The sequence below is a fragment of the Bolinopsis microptera genome, chromosome 5 (assembly GCF_026151205.1).
Source record: "Bolinopsis microptera isolate Bmic1 chromosome 5, MBARI_Bmic_1.0, whole genome shotgun sequence".
Classification (NCBI taxonomy): Eukaryota; Metazoa; Ctenophora; class Tentaculata; order Lobata; family Bolinopsidae; genus Bolinopsis; species Bolinopsis microptera.
The window spans coordinates 9,602,628-9,620,524 of NC_087076.1; the positions used below are offsets into that span (position 1 = coordinate 9,602,628).

Below are 17,897 nucleotides of genomic sequence, written 5' to 3' on the forward strand. Positions count from 1 at the left end.
GTCAGATAATTCATCATTATTCGATTCTGAAGGAGCTTTGACACTGACGGGATCACTTTTGTCCTTCAAATTACCAGTTTCTTCTAATTCAGGGACATATGTTGGCTTAATGTGACAAGGATGTACCTTGATGATCTGAAATCCATGCTTTACCACAAACGTCTGACCATCCCGACCTATGACAACACCTGGTCCATGCCAGGAGTCACTGTTGTTTCTTTTATAGAAAATCTTTTCCCCTGGATCGAGATGAACATCATTACATGTTCTGACCTGGCTTTTCAAAGCTCTCATGATCTTGGAACTATTCTCTGCTCTTATAAACCCCTCTCTGGCAATCCTCATTGCTCTTAGATGATTCTCTACAGTTTCACTACAGACACTACTACTCGATTCCATTGCAGGAAGCTTACTGTCTATCACATTGGGGAAAGATGGATTTCTACCCATAACCAACTGCATGGGTGAATACCCACCCGTCATTTGTAAAGAGTTTTTAGCACTAAGTGCCCAGCTCAAAGCTGTTTTCCACGAACAATTCGAATCTTGCTTTGTCTTTATCATACTTTCAGCTAGAACTTGATGATGGCGTTCAACCATACCATTGCTAAAAGGACTTTCAGCTGCCGATTGTTGTGATTCGATATTGAATCTCTCACACATTTCTACATATTCTGCATTAGAAAACTCCCCTCCATTATCGGCCATAAAACGGCGGGGAGGCCAGAACTGTGCTATCCACCCAGAACAGATTGCCTCTACAATTGTCTCTTTTCGTTTATTTGGAACCAACAATGCAACTGAATATCGTGTAGCACAGTCAATCATGTGCAGAAATGTTACCTCTCCCTGGACCGTTTTCAAGTCCATAGCTACACAATCATTAAACACTGTTCCTCGTGGGAGACCAACTACTGGTCTGGGCTTTGGCTTAGAGTATCTTTGACACACTTCACACTTTTGGCATACATCCTCTAGTACCTCAAGAAATAGTTTAGAGTCAAAACCTGCATTCTTTAGGAGGGTCTTTAGTTTGTACATCGGTGCATGGGCAAACTGTCTGTGGAGTTTAAGTGCCTTTTTCGCCATAAGCTTTTTGTTGTTCCCACCAAAAGTTTCATCTGTAACTGTGAGAAATACTTTCACACTGGAGTCCACAAGACTCCTCTTTTTGTTACAGATAGGCACACAATAGTGTCCAGATTTGCACTCCAAAAGGGGTATTTTCTCTCCATTGAACTCGAGAGTATCTTCAAGAAAGTTAAGGATTGCACCAACCTTTTTTAATGCAGGCTTGCTAAGCAGAAGAGGAATATCACATTTGACAACATTTGCCTCAATCAAGATTCTTTTGCTTCCGATTCTTCCAGGAATTTTAAGGATTAGAGGATGTCTGGGAGAAGGCTTACATCCTTAGTAGAGCAGGTAAGGCTGGAGGAAAATACAAAAACTGCCTGAACATTCAGCTTGATGGGGAGGAAGAAACTCATTGTGTCGACTGGTTTGAGTTAACAGAGGAATGGCACGAAGATACAGAAGAGGAGCAGGAACATGAAGTTATGTTTACAAGCGTTACAGATTCATGTGAACAAGCAATTGTTGATGCTAAAGAGGCAGAGCTTGAAAAGCCCCTAGTAGAGCTTGGTGTAGCAGTGTCAGTGTACGATGAATCATTTTTCTTTTTACAGAGAAATGATAAGCCGTGTGGGATCATAGTGATCCATGTTGATGATCTTATGTTTGGAGGACTGGAAATATTCATCAAAGAGGTCATTGGTGCCTTAAAAATGAAATACAAGCTCAGTATGGAAGTCGATACATCCTTTACGTACACTGGGCTCGATCTCAGTCAAAGTTACAGGGCAATCAAAATATCACAGCTGGGTTATGTAAATCAAGTGAGCAGAATCAAAATCGACCAGAACAAAGTAAAACTGAATGCATGTCCAATCAATGAGGCAGAAAGAAGTCAGTTGCGATCAGTAGCAGGACAGCTGCTCTGGGCAGCAACACAGTCACGACCAGATATTGCGTATGGCACATGCATTGCATCCAACTCCTATGCTTCGGGAACAATCAAAGATCTGAAACTGGTGAACAAGACAATTGTGTTTATGCAGAAAAACCCACTGTCAATCAGGTTTCCTTCACTTGACCTTCAACACACAACAATGGTTGTATTCAGTGATGCTTCCTTTGGTAACCTGGCTGATGGATCCTCACAAGGTGGGCATCTTGTATTGATGGTTGACCGATCTGGTCAGTGCTGTCCACTTACATGGCAGAGTAGAAAGATAAAGAAAGTATGTAAGAGCACATTAGCTGCTGAAAGTTGGGCATTAGTTGACGGCCTGGAGTCTGCAGAGCTGATTAAAGCGCAGTGGAATGAAATTGTGAAAATAGATGTTCTTATAGTCTGTATAACGGATTGCAAGTCTCTTTTTGATGCTGTGAAAACAACAAACACCCTTGAAGACAAAGGGTTGAGGATTCCCATGGCTTGTCTAAGACAACGATTCAACAGAAATGAAGTACGTTATGTGTGGGTTCCAACAAATCTCCAGCTTGCAGACTGTTTGACAAAGGCTGGTGCATCTTCGTCTTTGTTGCGTGAGGTGTTAGAAAAAGGGACACTTCCTAGTGAACTGAGACAGTACTCTGTATTGTAAGCTCAGTAATTGATGTAATGTGTAATGAACGTTGGAATTGAACTATTAAACTGTAATGTATAATGAAAGTTAGAACTGAACTTTTAAAATAAAAAGTGTGAATGAATGAGAATGAATTATTTGATATAATTCTATTGTTTTGATTGAATTGACCCACGGCAGAATCTGTGTTTTAAAGGTAGCCCAGTTTGATACTTGGGTATGTTGTTTTTAGGGATTTTTAATAAGTAAAGTAAGTATATTTGAATGTGAGTTAACTCCCTATATTTCAGGAGTATGTTATATATATGATGTCTCTGTTAGCCGTGGGGTCTTTGTATATCTATTGACTTCTTTCCTGACTTATCAACGTGTGTCATTGCTTCTCTGATTTAACAAAGATAACTTACCAAGTCTCGTGCTGTGGGCCGTATAAACGGCGCACACCACCGCCCCGCCTTACTTCACGGTTGCGGGGCGGAGCTGGTGCCGTTTGTCTCGGCCTCAAGTGGCGAGTGCTTGCCCATCGAATACACGATTGAAACACTAATTATTTATTGGAATTCTACAGTTTCCAAAACGAAGTACGAAGATATATTAACTTTGAGCTTTGTTTTGGCGACTGCTTCATCGATGGGCGAGTAGTAGTAGAGGCTCTTACGGGCATTGTCTGCTCGATACGTTAGGGACCCCAGATACACCTTACTAGACGTATTTTTGACCGTAGAATCGATTGAAAGTGGTTTCAAGATGATTGGACTGATTGTTCTGGGGTAAAATCGCAAAAACCCGATTTTTGGGCCAAAAATAGGCCAAAAAACCATGTTTTTTGATATTTTGAGCAAGTTAATTTTGTTGGCATGTCGGCAAAACTTGCATAAAGATAGCTAAAAGACAGCCGCACAAGATTGTATAAAAATAAAACAAATCCCTCTATTTGTTCTGAGGTAAAAATCCAAAAAAGTGGTAAAAATTTTGACTTTTTTGCTTTAAGTTTGAATAATTTTTTGCAGTTGTATTAAATCAACCCAAAAATAGTCACATCGTGTTTGCCTAAATTTTTCCTTTCCGAGAAGTACCCACTTCATATACTTAATCGAAGTTTGAATATTGTCACTCCGCAAGCGTTTTTGCCAAATTTTCGACGCGCACTACGCGCACAAGCATTTAGTTGTTATCAATTGGCACCCGCGCGTTCATCATAAATTTCAAACAGCTATAACTCAGCGAGATTATGTCCGTTCTAGCTCATATTTTCACACTAAATAGAAAATAATGTGATCTTATTGCTGACAAAATATGGATATAATTACTTTATTTGCCTTAGAGTAATAGACTGTCAAAGTTTAAAACGCGCATTGGTATAGCACGTGACTAATAAGGCCAAATTTATACTTCTTAACATATTATCGATCCTTAGACATCATACTATTGTGTCCAATTAGCGGTTAGGTCTCTAAACTCGTAGCAGAAAACACGTCTTTTTGCCCGTAAGAGCCTCTACTATAGGTATTTGTTGTTTAGCAGTGTTGAATATTGGAGCAATTATATAATGTATATCTCCATCATAATATAGGCTAGTGTAAAGATATATAATCAAGAATACAAACAAACGCGAACGGTATTAGTAACTCGCTAGATTATAGATGTTATTTAAACACATATGTTTACGTCAATTATTACTAAAATTAATATTCTTTTTGCTTTAATATAATTACATGTCACATGGATTAATGGATTAGTTGAATGAAACGTGTGCTACAAATGTCTACGCCTCACGCAGAACTGCGTACCGCTCAGTACTAATTCATGCTTGAGCGGTACTGCTGTTCAAAGTGGCGCGCACTCAATTTAATCACAATAAATAACGAGCGCGCGGTTTTTTGGAATCCCTCCATTATTATATTAATTAGATCGCAGTGCTCACGGCCTGTACTGAGTAAACGACAGAAATATCTTTTAAATTATTTTGCTTCTGAAATTTTGGCTCTAGTAATTAAGAAATGTGACATGTAATTGTAAGTTAACAATTAAATAGATCCTGTGCGCGGCGCCCACAGCTGACCTACGAATTTCTGAACAATTTTAAATTTTGGCTGTGTGCGCGGCGTACTGTATATGGGTTTGAAATTGAAATTTGAATTTATTTATGAATATAACATTATGTATTGATTATTTGTGGTAAATAAAAATTTTTCTTTCCTAAAAAAATTTTTCTTTCCATACTCTAGTTGTAGAATTTCGACTAAAATCAATAATATATAGAATAGAAGTACTTAATTTTTCTCCCGGAGCGAGTAATTCCATATTTTTTATTTATTCTAAGAAAAGATAAAAGGTATATATAATATAACGTATTGTAGGTTTATAACTTACCAAGACGAGCGCAGAAATAAACTCGTCAACGTGGTTTTAATATATTCTCATGGAATGGAACAAATATTTAATGAGTATCACTACGTAAAAACCTAAGGTTGGGTAATTTCCAGAATAGAGATGAAAAAAATGTATAATTAAAACTATTGCGAGACAATAAAATTGATTAATGATATCTGTACCGTGTGAGCTTGAGATTATTTAATTTGTTTGTTTACTGCCCGCTCCTTTAACATTCCTGTACAGGAATTAAGGCTGAAAAGAGCGCCGCGCACGCTCAAAGGGATTGGCGTGACAGGCCAGGTAACATATAATTTACAATTTAATATACAACATAAAATTAAAACTAGAATAAACTTTGGCATTTGGAAAGTCTTAAATCAGTGTAATGCGCGGCTTAAATTAATCATGTCGTGCACGATATTTTAAATCTTGACATGTGTTTCGATAAAATCGAGCGCTACATAATGAGTTCGAATTCATGAAACCTTTGCTTTAAGCAGCGTTTACCTGAGAACCTCAGGCTATCATGTTCATAATAGAGATTCGGCGAAATGACAGGCTGAGCGTGGCCCAGTAAAATTTTTGCTGTTTTAAACTGATATGACGACATTAGTTGCTCTAACCAAAGCCCTCTCGCTTGCAGTAGCGCGTCACGCAGTACGCGTAGACACATGGCTATGTGAACGACATTAGCTTAACTTATTTCGTTACATACTTCTTCTTAATGTGGTGACTTGGGTCCATAAATATAACAATAAATGCTGCTAAACCAAAAAGAACAACTGGGGTAGGTACTAGGTAGGTAGCCCTGGTAGGTTCGTAAACTTTACGGTCTGCTCTCTCCAAGATCAGCCTGCTTAGCTCCATTTTACCGTGGATCCTAATTTCTAGTTTTTATAAATACAATGCAAGTGCTTGTTCACTAATCTTAATCTACTTAACAACTCAATAGCCCAAGTCATCACACCCGAAGCTTACAGCTGCAAACCGCACTAGATGCAAAGCACAAGATGCAAAAATGAAACCATTCCTCGTTGAATATCAAATTCAAATCACCATGCAATCTCTTTTCATCAGTTCCCTTGACTACTGCAATGCACTTCGCTTTTATTGGAACTAATCATTCTGTTTTGAAACAGCTAAAATTTTTTTAGTTTAAGGTCTAAAGAGGAGAGAAGAAGTCAAGCCCTACGTAAAAGAACTTGGCTCAAGGTACAAGGACATATCGAATTTGAAATACCCCTGCTAACTTTTAAACTGCTCCATGGGCTTGCACCTTCATCAGTGGCGTAACGCGAACGTTGCCTGTTGGCCCCCCTCCCCCCTGCCAAAAAGGCGCCCCCTGTTGGTGCCCCTCTCCTTTTGGTGCCCCTCCCTAAAATTGAACAAATTAGGTGATTTTAGAGGATACGCCGGTAGAATCTTTTAAAAAGTGTGTATCTAGAGCAAAACAAACAGTTTTGCTAGTACTTTAGTTAAATTTTCGAAATTGTCCCACACTCAAACGACTATTTGGCGCCCCCCTAAGACGGCAACCCCCTGCACAGCAGGGTCAGCGGGGCCCTTCGTTACGTCACTGACCTTCATAGATGTCAGACCTTTTCGAGTACAATTCCAGTGGTGGCAGAGATGTGTCTCTTCATTGCCCTTTAAACAGTCCACCCAGAGCCTTCTCTGCTCCAAGATTATTATTATGGAGAAATCTTCCTCAAGAAATCAGGAAATGTGTAAGGGAAAAATAAAAGCTCACCTGTTTAGAAAGTCCTTTGACATGTACGGAGTAATTTATACATTACTAGAAAATGTTTTAAAATTAACATCCTTTAGCAGGTCAGTTTTATGCTTTAAATTAAATTATTCTAGGCTTTTAATTTTTAAGGATTTTCAGGAAACATTTGAGATAATAACATTTTTTGCGTTTCACTGTGTCTGCCAACAAAATTGTAGTATAAGTCAGGAAAGGAGGACTTTATTATGGTCAGCTACCCCCCCCCCCCCCCCCAGATTATTCTACTGGTGGTAAATGTTCTGAAAATTACATTATTTTGTACTGATGAAAACATTCTATAGCAGACATGGGGAATATTGCTGCATCAGCAAAGTCAGCACCACCGCCAGATGACATACCTGAATTGGGTATTGGATCAGGAGATCCTGCAAAGGATCCAGCTCCAGATAATGATCAGTCTGACTCTTCTAGAGTTGGGTCTTTTGAGGAACTTCCACGTAAGGTCAGTAATGTCTTTATTGTTGCTATCTTGGTTTAATCTGTGAAATTTGCATGTTATGTCTTAAGATAATAGCTACTGGCTAGTGGCTATTGCACTATGTATGTAGTCATCTTCTCAAAATCAAATTTCACAATAAAATTCTTTTATGGTTTTTTTGGTTAAGTTTAATTAAGTTCTCATACATACATGTTACATGGCGAGATCTCCAGCCAAAAGGATTAGTCTGTGTCGACTGCGTCATTACTTTGTATCATACAACTTCGGCGGGTAACATTTCTCCATCCCTTTTGATCTGCAGCTAATCATACAAATTACAATCAATCGTGAGTTCATTCCGGTCCAATCTCTGCTCAGCATCCTCAATAAATACATCATTTAAGCTCTTCCTAGGCCTGCCTCTTGATCTCTTCCCATGCTTGGGTTTCCATTTAAGTTCTCGTAGTCATTTAAGAATATTTATAGATTATTATAACCATTGATATGTACAAAGCCGATAATCTTTTGCCAGCCCCCAGTAGATAATATTCACCTTCAAGTTGCATGTTATATCCTTGAATTACACAACATAAATTTAATCATACTACAGTGTAGACTTTCTGTCACAACAAAAATGCAATCCTCAGTAACAACACTTTATCTCTCCCAAAAATTGTTATCTGGTCCAAGTCATACACCAAATGAGCATTATATATTCATTGTTGAAAATTTGCTGATGTAAAATGTGCTAAAATTAAATTTCTTGTTTCATTGAAAAACATTTTTTGTTTCATTGATTTGACAAATTTAAATTTCAGACGAAAGACGTCCTTGCAAAACCGTTTGAGGGTTGCAAATTCACCTGGAACAAAATGATTACAGACAGATTTCAAGCCACTCATACCATCAACATGTCCTCATTCAAACCTGCAGCCTATAAGTTTGGTACCACTTACGTTGGAGGAAAGAAATTGGGGCCTAATGAGCAATATCCTATTCTTATCAGGTAACTCAATAACCGGGACTGATATTTGAAATCTGATTATTAATTGTGCTGTCGTGTACCAATACACTGTACATTATTCTATCATAAACTATTACCAGTTATTATAAGAAAACATTAAGTTTATCTAAAAAGTGTCCGAAAAATGCTAAATATATTTCAGTGAGTACGGAGGTGGAACAGTCCAGTTTCAAGGAATTCATTCATTTACTAGTGAGATACAAGCCAAGGCAGTCATCCATGCTACTGACAAATCATTCTCGATGTATCAAGGTAGGATTTATTCTAAAAATTAGAAATGAAAACCGAGTCTATTATACTGCTGGACGCGTATGATTGGTACACTATTATAGTGTGTGCATTGAAATTTAATGTAATGTGCTATAATTATCATAGATATGCTAAATCTACACAAATAGTAAGATCATATTATATTCATGATTTTTACCGTCAACAACACCCCTAAAAAGTGTAATCTCTGCCAAGTTTTGACTTTTGCGATTATATCAGTATTGCCAAATTATTCTTAGCTAATTTAAATCCTTTTTCAGCTGACATTGGTTACAAGGGGGACGATTTCTCAGCTCAATTAACTGGTGTTAATGCCAGTATTATTAATCCACAGGGAATCTGGGTCGGCCACTATCTTCAGGTTCATATCTTTCATTGTAATAATTTTGTTCCCTCTATTTTTTATACTCATAACTTCGAAATAATGTTGAAAAAGCTATGACTCTATGAATTATTCTATGTTTTCTCGTGATATCATCTAAAAAAGAAACTAACAGCCTCTGTTACAGAAAGTATCAAAGCACTTATCACTGGGAGGAGAGTTAATGTTCCAACATGGTATGGGATCTAAAGCTGCTGTTATCACGTACGGAGGAATGTACAAAGACGACAAAAGCGAATGTAAGTTATGAAACTTAAATTTACTTTTTGTTGTACAGGTTATTTGATAGAATATTACAAGATCTCTGCTCCAGTGTAGTGTGCATATCCCAGACTGTCACCCAAATCACTCTGCTGCTAAATGGCCGAGCTTCAATATGATATCTGAATCTCATAATCATACCTTCAATTCTCCGAGCAACTTCAATTTGCTTTCTTCTGACACTGTAACTGTCACTCACCATTTGACTTCATTATAATGAAACAAGTTAGTTTTAAACGGGCTCTCCCTCTCTGGAAACTCATTTTGTTCGTGATATTCATAATGAGGTTTGCATGAGTGAGAGTCCAGCTAGCAGAGTCTTAGTGTCCCATGGGAGGAAATTAGCAGTGGCCTGGATGAATATTTCGCATACCAGATAGAGAAATAATTTTCAGATCTGTTTTAAAGTTTGGTTTTGGTGACAGTTTGGGGCATAAAGCGCAGTTTTATATTATACATTTTTAAGGATTTTGCTACGGATTTAGATTTGCTGTCATGTCTTTCAGAAACGCCTGAACTTTGTTTAAAAATCCACCAACAAAATATGTCACTTATAGTTTGTAAGCTTTGAATTATTGTACATGTTGTTAAAAACACCACTAACCAGCCCTTGGTCCCCCAGTCGTGGTAAAGACGGGTGAACCAGGAACCCACTTCTGTTACTACCAGAAAGGAAACGAGCAGGTGGAATGTGGGGTGGAGTTCGAGTACGTCAAACAGATCGGCGAGTCCGTCACCACCTTCGGCTACTCCATCGACCTACCCAAAGGACTCTCCAAATTTAAGGGATCCATAGATTCGGACTGGTCGGTTACAGGGGTTTTAGAAAAACGATTCGAAGCGTTCCCGTTTTGTTTTTCGCTTAGCGGACTGTTGAATCACAAGAAGAATCAAGCTAAATTTGGTATAGGATTTACAATAGGGTAAATGAGTAAATGTGTTTAGAGACGCCCTTGTCAGCTGTGTAAAGTATTAAGTTATTATTTTTATAATTAATTGAGATAGCTTTTTTAAACAGAGCTCCGAACTTCCTATGAAATTTGACCTATATTAACTATTTTTCCTCGCTTAGATATCGAGACTGTTTCTAATGTAAGTTAGCCACTCTGATTCAGTAGCCTGAATTTTTAACTCTGATTTATATAGATTTATTTGGGTAATATTCTAGAAATCTAATATTTATCTTACAGCCACTGGTCTCTTAGCTTAAATTATTTAAGTTAATTGTTATTATTAATTACAGTAGTCACGCGAGTTACTAAATAGATAATGATAGCGAGACCAGGAAATACGTATAGTATACAGCAGGTATACTATACAGGTATAGTCAGCCCTGATCCACTCTGCGGTTCAGCCATTCTATAAAATATATCCACATTTACAAAGTCACATACAAGATTGCAATTCATTCCTACGATTTAGATGTTGCTGGAATGTTGTGGATATTGGGCCTCATTTACCTTAACGTTAACTATATCCACATTGCAAGATAACACTATCTTATAAAAACTCATACTTACGAACATTCCACTGACAGCCTGACAGTCAAGGGAATTGTCCCAGTTAAAAGTACACCGGGCATTAGTCAGCATTGATGATTATAAACTAGTAAACGGATTCCTCAACTTAATTGCCGCATTATAATGGCCGCGTTACACATTACCATTTACCATGTAACCCCTGTGCTGCTAGGTGAGGTCTCTATACACAACTTCTGTACACGTGCTGTATTTCCCATGTCTGCTACATCACAATAGTACATCACAATAGTACATCACAATAGTACATCACAATAGTACATCACAATTATAGTACATCATGTGTGTATGGATTGATAATCATGGTAAATTATAACAATATTTACGGTACCTGTGTAATGCAATGTGTACTGATATATTCAACAGAAATGGAGCTGCTTGGCTGATGCAACATATTAATCAAGTTTGCCTGATCAGTGGGCACCTGGGCAGTGATCATCCGTTCTATTTTATTTGGCACTGTAATTTTATAGCAAGCTACCTTCTAGAAGTTTTATAACATGATCCTTTTGGAAGCTATTTTGATAAATAACAGTGTTTTATTGTTGATACATATGCTTATTGTTTTGTCTCGTTGCTTGATCGTTGATCGTCCCTTATCAATCTAGCTGAACTAAAAACCAGAATTCCATGCAAAAGAAACATACCAAACGTACATGAGTCATGTTTGACACCCGAAATATAGCTGGTATTGACTAATGCCTAAGTGACTGAACTATAAATTATCATAAAGCATGTTAACGACAGAAGAAGAAGACAAGCCAGATTTCCAGACCCCTGGAGTGGTCAATAACCCAGTAGGATGGGGCCCTATCTCTATACCCGAGCAGTTCAGGGACATCCCCTATCAGCCTTTCAGCAAGAGTGACAACTTGGGCCAGGTATTTAAGATCAAGCTAGGTCCAAATTTTAGTTTCTCAGTAACATAAATTTTGTTACTTATTTCTTTCATATTGCTTATTTCTTACAAATATTGCTTTGTTTTCATAATTGCTTACTGATGATAACTGTATTTGACTGTTTAAATCTCGTGCTATAAGTGTAATGAGTGCCAACAGTTCATAAAACTCAGATCACAGACTGGACAGGCAACTTGCTAGAGAGAAGGTACAGGAACTACAACCAGCAGTTTGGTACTGGACAACATTACAGCTACTTCCACGAGGAAGATGAGAGCTCATTCCAGGTTCATACTGCTGTATAATAGCTTCATAGAATGTTTGGTTTAGTTATTAATCCATGGGTCCCGGTCAAATTATATGCTATTGTATTCGGATTAGAGTAGGAATTTGTTTGGACATCAAAAACTAGAGTGGTGTAATAGATCCTCAGTTTAAAATTAAAATTTCCATCTCTGAGTTACAGATTGACAAACTAAACAAAACCTTTTCAGTTGGTAGACTCTTCTAAGCCACAGCGCAGTCTGTATCAGCGCTCTCGCGCTAGGTACCAGCGCACACGCCACCAGCGTCCAACACAGCGTGTACAGGACCCGAAAACCGGAAGAATGACTGTGATTCCTAAGTACAACAATCCGATGAGGAGAAATAACTGGAACAACCGTGGTCACGACAACAAGAGTAATGTAAGTTGTTAGCCATCTTGTCGATTATCCAGTGCAGCTTTAATTTGGTACTTAACCAGGATTTGCCAAGACTCTGAATTGTGATGCTTAAAGTAACAGCTAACCAGGCCCGCTACAGAGTCTTGATAGAATTTAAATGATTACAGGTCAAACTGAAGTCCTCCGTGGAGGTGAGGAAGGACTGGGAACTCCAAATTGAGATAGAGTTCTCGCAGATAGCTAAGAAGTATCTGAACTACCCAGAGAAGGACATCACTAATCTGGTGGAGTGTGGAACATTGGAGCACTATGACAAAAAGTACATTTATGCGTATAATTATGCAAATTATATGTGTATTATACATTATTTATGAAACACCATACAGTATTCTGTACACTTATGTCACGCAGTACAAACAAAGGAGGGGGGGCGCGGGCTGACCATATTAAAGTGTATTAAAGTATATTATCTCCCCCCCCCCCCCCCCCCCCCTAAATCGGGAAAAAAACCTACATTTTAATATACTTTAATATATTTTAATATACCCAAAATTAGTCAAGCTATATTCTTCGTTCAGATTTTTTGCAGGATAAGCCTGTTTTTGGACTAGTACATGAATTTACACCCAGTTTGGTCAAAAAATGGGCTGAGTTATGAGCTTTAAACCATTGCATATGCCCATATTTGGGCATACGCACCAAATTTGAAAGCTTTCGCCCAAAATTCGATAGAATTTCAATAATTTTGAATGAGACTAACTTTATGTGAAAGACATAGCTCAATATCTGTTGAATAGTGGATATTAAGTAAAAAGACTTCCATGAACAAAATTGCACATAATATCTCGGTTCGGGATACTAGCCAAAATGACTTTATTAAAATTGAAATAACTCCATCAGTTTTCAATATTTTTGCATGAAATTTTCGGAATCGATAAAAAATTGCATTTCAAGCTTATTGTGGGCAGCGATTTTCGATTTAGGCCTCCAAAAAGATAAAGTATATTAAAGTATATCCCCGCCCCTAAATCGGGAAAAAACCTACATTTTAATATACTTTAATATGGTCAGCCCCCCACCCCCCCCCCCCCCCCCCCCCAACAAAATTGTTCAGTACAATCAATGAAATAGTCAGTAAAATTATTACTAGCATCTGAGAAACTGTCATCGAAGTATATTAATATTATACAATTCAAGTCCGAAGAATTAAAATATTCCAAGAATGGCCACATATTCAAAGAATGTGCTCAAAGAGTGTGGGTCGTATAATAGTAGAGAGTGAAGGTAAAAGTTAAAACCTTCTCTGTAAACCACCAATTAAATCCGAAGTCCGGAATCGTTATTAGAAGTACACTTATTTATTATTTGAAGGTGATCAAAGGTCTGTATCAGTGATGGCTGCGCTTCCAACGTTTTCAGACGCCTCCATTATTATTGGCTGCTCATTGTCATTCTTGACGGAAGGGTCTCTATACATTTTTGAGCAACATTTCACCGAAAGAAGCGAATTCAATAGTGAAACGAAATTCTTACGAACTGCCGAAACTCTAATAAACAAAATGATCGGATTCCATGCTGAAGTTAAGATTGGCATCAAATAAAAAGAAGCACAGAAAAGACCAATTTTCAAGGAGAGAATATCAAAACTCCGTAGCAAGTCAAGTAAAGTAATTAATGGTAGTAACACAACGATTGAAGAAGCGATAGAAGTAGCATTCATCAGCAGGATCGTTCCACAAACACGCTTAGTAACACTGTCCGTTTGGAACAACTCTTGTTTCTGGATGTAGATGTAAACAATAGTTATGAATGAGAATATGACTCCTAAAAGGCAGTGAAGGACGTTTGAAAAAACGTAAATTTTACCGAATATCCAGATAAACGTATCGGACTGTTCGGTATGGAACGATATTATGAGCGCCAGATTGTTCATAAACATAGTGAAAGTGTAGGCTCTTAAATATGTTTTGATGGAACTCTTACTTAACACTTTCAAGGGATCAATTATCTTTAGAAACCGGGTAACAGCGAGAAGGGTTGTGGCACACTGAGAAAAAGACCCTGCCGTACAGGAAAAGGTACCAAAAGACAAGATAACCAAGTTGGTAGGGGACGTGAGTGTAGGTCTGATCATGAAGACCGTGTAAACGATTGGAGTAACCACATTAGTCAGGAAGTCCGAGACAGCCAGACTTGAGAAGAGAAAGACAGTGGCTCCGTGTTTACCAGTGGAGCGGTGGTAGTGTAGCAAGGGAGGGTTTAGGGTGGTGGAGACAAGGAAACACAAGAGCAGGATGATAGAGAAGGCGTGGTTTATCGTCTGTTCTGTGTTGGTTACCTCGTAGGTGGTGGTGATGTTGTAGCCCACCATTTCTAGTGTCCAGAACAGCAGCATCCTATGTTAGAGACAATTGTTTAGTTTTTGTGGGGTTTCTGAGGCTTCAAACAAGTTAGATTACAAATAATTTTTTTAAATACTTTCCGTGCCCATAAAATCCGAAACGACGTAATCAGCGTACACTTCGATATACACTGAATCCAGTTTTTTCAGAAAAATCATAAACTAGAAATCACAGTTTTAATGCATTTATTATCGACTAGACTCGCTCACGAGATTCTAAACCTTTTGCGTTGTGTGACCACACTTGACTGCAAATTGGAAGCACGTGATCGCACAGCAACTCACTTCTCTTGAATAACTAACTTTCATAATATTAATGTATATATACAAATTCATTGAATAACCTTTGTTATTTCATTGTGACTTGTGTGCCTCATTTGGACAAAGCCCGCAAACAAATATTCAATATTGAATTTAAAATGGTTGGATTTTAGAATTTTGCACGTGCCAAACAATTTCATCGCACCGCTTCCGTTTTGGAATAAGAATAAGAAAATGTTATATATTTTAAGTGGTTATTTAACAATGAAAAGGAAAATAATGTAAAATAAACAACCTGGATTAGTCGTGGAACCGTAGCGGCCACCCCTAATTCTCAAATGGCCACCTGCACCTTATGCAAAGTAGAGGGCGGCCATTTGGCCATTAGCACAACACATTTCTTAGTAGATTAATAGTAAGAAATTCTTAAGAGCATCTTAGAAAGGTTGCCTTCTTTTTGACATCTTACATCACTAAAATAGCAGTGAAACTGGCGTTTATATTGGAACTGGAACTCCTCCTGTATTTTGGTACCCTTAAAAACATCCTCCTATCAAAAGTCAGAAAATATTCTGACTTCTAACACACGAGAGGCCCAGCCTCTCTTTAAAAACAAAAAAACACGAGGGTTCAGAAAAATAGAGATGTATCGAAAAGTGGCTATTTAGAAGCTAGAATGCTTTACTGCACAGTGCACTGAAAATGACAAGAATGCTGGAGTAATTGGTCTAATTCCCGATTTCAAAACTAAGGAATCGTAAAATTGTCCCTCGTGCGCGTTTGTAGCATCTGGCCAATGCTAAATTCCAGAGAACTATAATAACGTGAGTCCTCCTAATTAGTGAAAATTACTTTCGAATAATTTTTTCCAGTAAAAAAGTTAGTTCTGGGTAGCTGTAGAAAAGATGGCTAGTACGTAAACTAAAAACAAGGGTGGTTTAGTAGAACTTTCTAACTCGCATCACGTGACCTTTTTATAACTGTATAAGCCTCCTATTCAGGCAGGCAAGAGAACACCTGAAATTTGGCTGAAACATTTCAAACAGCTGCTCACCTCTTTTACCACGAAATTACAAATCGATTATCTGGGAGTGTGATATCTAATGATTACACGACTACACCAGCACTGGCACACCTGCAACTGCCTGCAGATATACCTCTTAAACTGTATTCCTTTTTCGTCGGGGTCACCCGTGGACTATAAACCTGATCAGCTGCGGCTGTTTTTAATCGGAACGTAGTGCCCTGGCACTGGTTTGAGAATTTCTACTAATTAATTACGGACTAATTAAATAAGGACTCTTTTGGCCCGGTGCAACCGGTGCCCCACACTCAACTCTACCAAATGAGCAGAAACATGTTTCAATGAGTATGATTGCTGGGTAATACACTTGTATAATTGTGACGAGGCCTCTACAGATCCTTCAGCTCTTAACTAATTATAATGGTAATAAATGGCGTACTGATAGTGTGTAGATGCTAGTACAGTTTCAATTAATGTTGCGTATTGTCAGCCGTCTTGTATGTTCCTATTCGTCGTCTCAAGTTTAACATTGTTTACCAAAAACGAGCTTTGATATCGGTAGATTATTCGAGAAAGTTCGAGCCACTAATCGGCTTAAATACCAAGTTGATATTTTTACAATGAATGTTCTGAAATTTCTCTCATGTTCAACGTAGATTGAATGCCCGACGAAATGTGTGAACCCGAGCAAACGAAAGAATATGATTTAACGGCGATGTTGGCCTCAAATAAATAAAGGAAATAAGTACAATATAATATCAGTAAGTCTAGTAGTGAAAATATACAGGGTGGCCCATAAGTGACTACCCACACGCAACCTCTTAATAACTCACGTAATTTGTCTCCAAATTGCACCAAAATTTCAGAGATTATAGATATGGGTCAAACTTAGATTTCCTGAAAGTTTCGTAAGCCACGCCCAATTACAGTGGGCGTGGCGTGACACTCCCTCTTTTTCACTATTGTCTTCATAAAATGAGAACGCTTTAAGCTAAGAACTCCAAATTTTTTGCACACATTTGGCTTGATAATTTAAAACCTTTCCCAAAGTTTCAAGTTCATTGTTCAAAATTTGGCTGAGTTATGACCATTTCAAAATTCATCGGATACGTGATCCGAGCACTCAGTCAGTGATCTCTGCACTCAATCAGTGATCTCGTCACCCAATCTGATCAAGAGTAAGGTGTTAGAGTGTATTAATGAGGTTCATTAGGCTTTACCAAACATACTGAGGAGATGACGACCTGATCATGATTGATTGGATACCGATAATGACTTTGCTAGACAGGAAAACACCAAATTCTTCGTAAAAGTAAGGTCCTAGGATTCCACGAGAACTAATGGCGCACCAGATCGTGACTTTTTCAGGAAAGTCAGGAATCACGGTCTAAAAGTTGGTGTTTCTTTGTGATCCGATAGGCCCGGTTAGAAAGATCTCGCTTTAGGATTCGTTGAAGGGATGTTCTGCTGAGGTCTAAGGCAGGAGCTCGTTTTCGGGTGCCAATTTTAGGTGTATCCATCACGTCATAAACAACCATGGTGATGTTTTCTTCGGTCCTCGCAGTCGTCTTCTGCCGACTCTTCGCCGATCGTTTGCAGAAAAAGTGAACTTGATCTTGTGATGCATATCAAAGCAGCTTTTCCGGCAAGGGGATGGTCGGTTGAATTTCATTTTAAATTGTCGTTTAAGCTGAGGGCAGAACTCCCCATTCTCTTTCTTCAGGTAGACAAACCATCGTTGTTCCGCAGTATAGGGAGGATAGTGAACCATTTTCGATGATTCAATGGATAGTTCATTCCTTTTTATCGATTGTAAGGAACGAACCTGTGACTAGCAGGGCTAACAAGCCCTGCAACCAATCAAGCTGTGCATGTGAGCCAAACAGGCCATTAACCAAGTGCAGAGATCACTGACTGAGTGCTCGGATCACGTATCCG

General features: G+C 38.3%; 2 protein-coding genes across 2 annotated transcripts in view; both read left to right on the plus strand.

Annotated features, from left to right (window-relative positions):
• Positions 1-17,897, plus strand: part of LOC134814673 (eukaryotic translation initiation factor 3 subunit D-like) — a 36,163-nt gene that overhangs the window by 11,755 nt on the left and 6,511 nt on the right. The window contains exons 2-5 of the mRNA XM_063822839.1: positions 11,441-11,590; positions 11,782-11,895; positions 12,103-12,294; positions 12,441-12,592. Of these exons, the coding sequence (XP_063678909.1) occupies positions 11,444-11,590; positions 11,782-11,895; positions 12,103-12,294; positions 12,441-12,592 (605 nt within the window). The 5' untranslated portion in view covers positions 11,441-11,443. The remainder of the gene's footprint in view (positions 1-11,440; positions 11,591-11,781; positions 11,896-12,102; positions 12,295-12,440; positions 12,593-17,897) is intronic.
• On the plus strand, positions 7,103-10,766 carry LOC134815429 (mitochondrial import receptor subunit TOM40 homolog). Its single transcript, XM_063823964.1, has 7 exons — positions 7,103-7,258; positions 8,053-8,240; positions 8,401-8,510; positions 8,789-8,889; positions 9,038-9,149; positions 9,794-9,977; positions 10,709-10,766. The coding sequence occupies exons 1-7, from the start codon at positions 7,103-7,105 to the stop codon at positions 10,764-10,766; spliced, it is 909 nt and encodes a 302-aa protein (XP_063680034.1).

Coding starts and splice junctions, on each gene's coding strand:
- LOC134815429 (XM_063823964.1), top strand. CDS start 7,103: ATGGGGAATATTGCTGCATCAGCAAAGTCAGCACCACCGCCAGATGAC. Junction 8,511..8,788: donor ATCATTCTCGATGTATCAAG/GTAGGATTTATT, acceptor ATCCTTTTTCAG/CTGACATTGGTTACAAGGGG. Junction 8,890..9,037: donor GGGTCGGCCACTATCTTCAG/GTTCATATCTTT, acceptor CCTCTGTTACAG/AAAGTATCAAAGCACTTATC.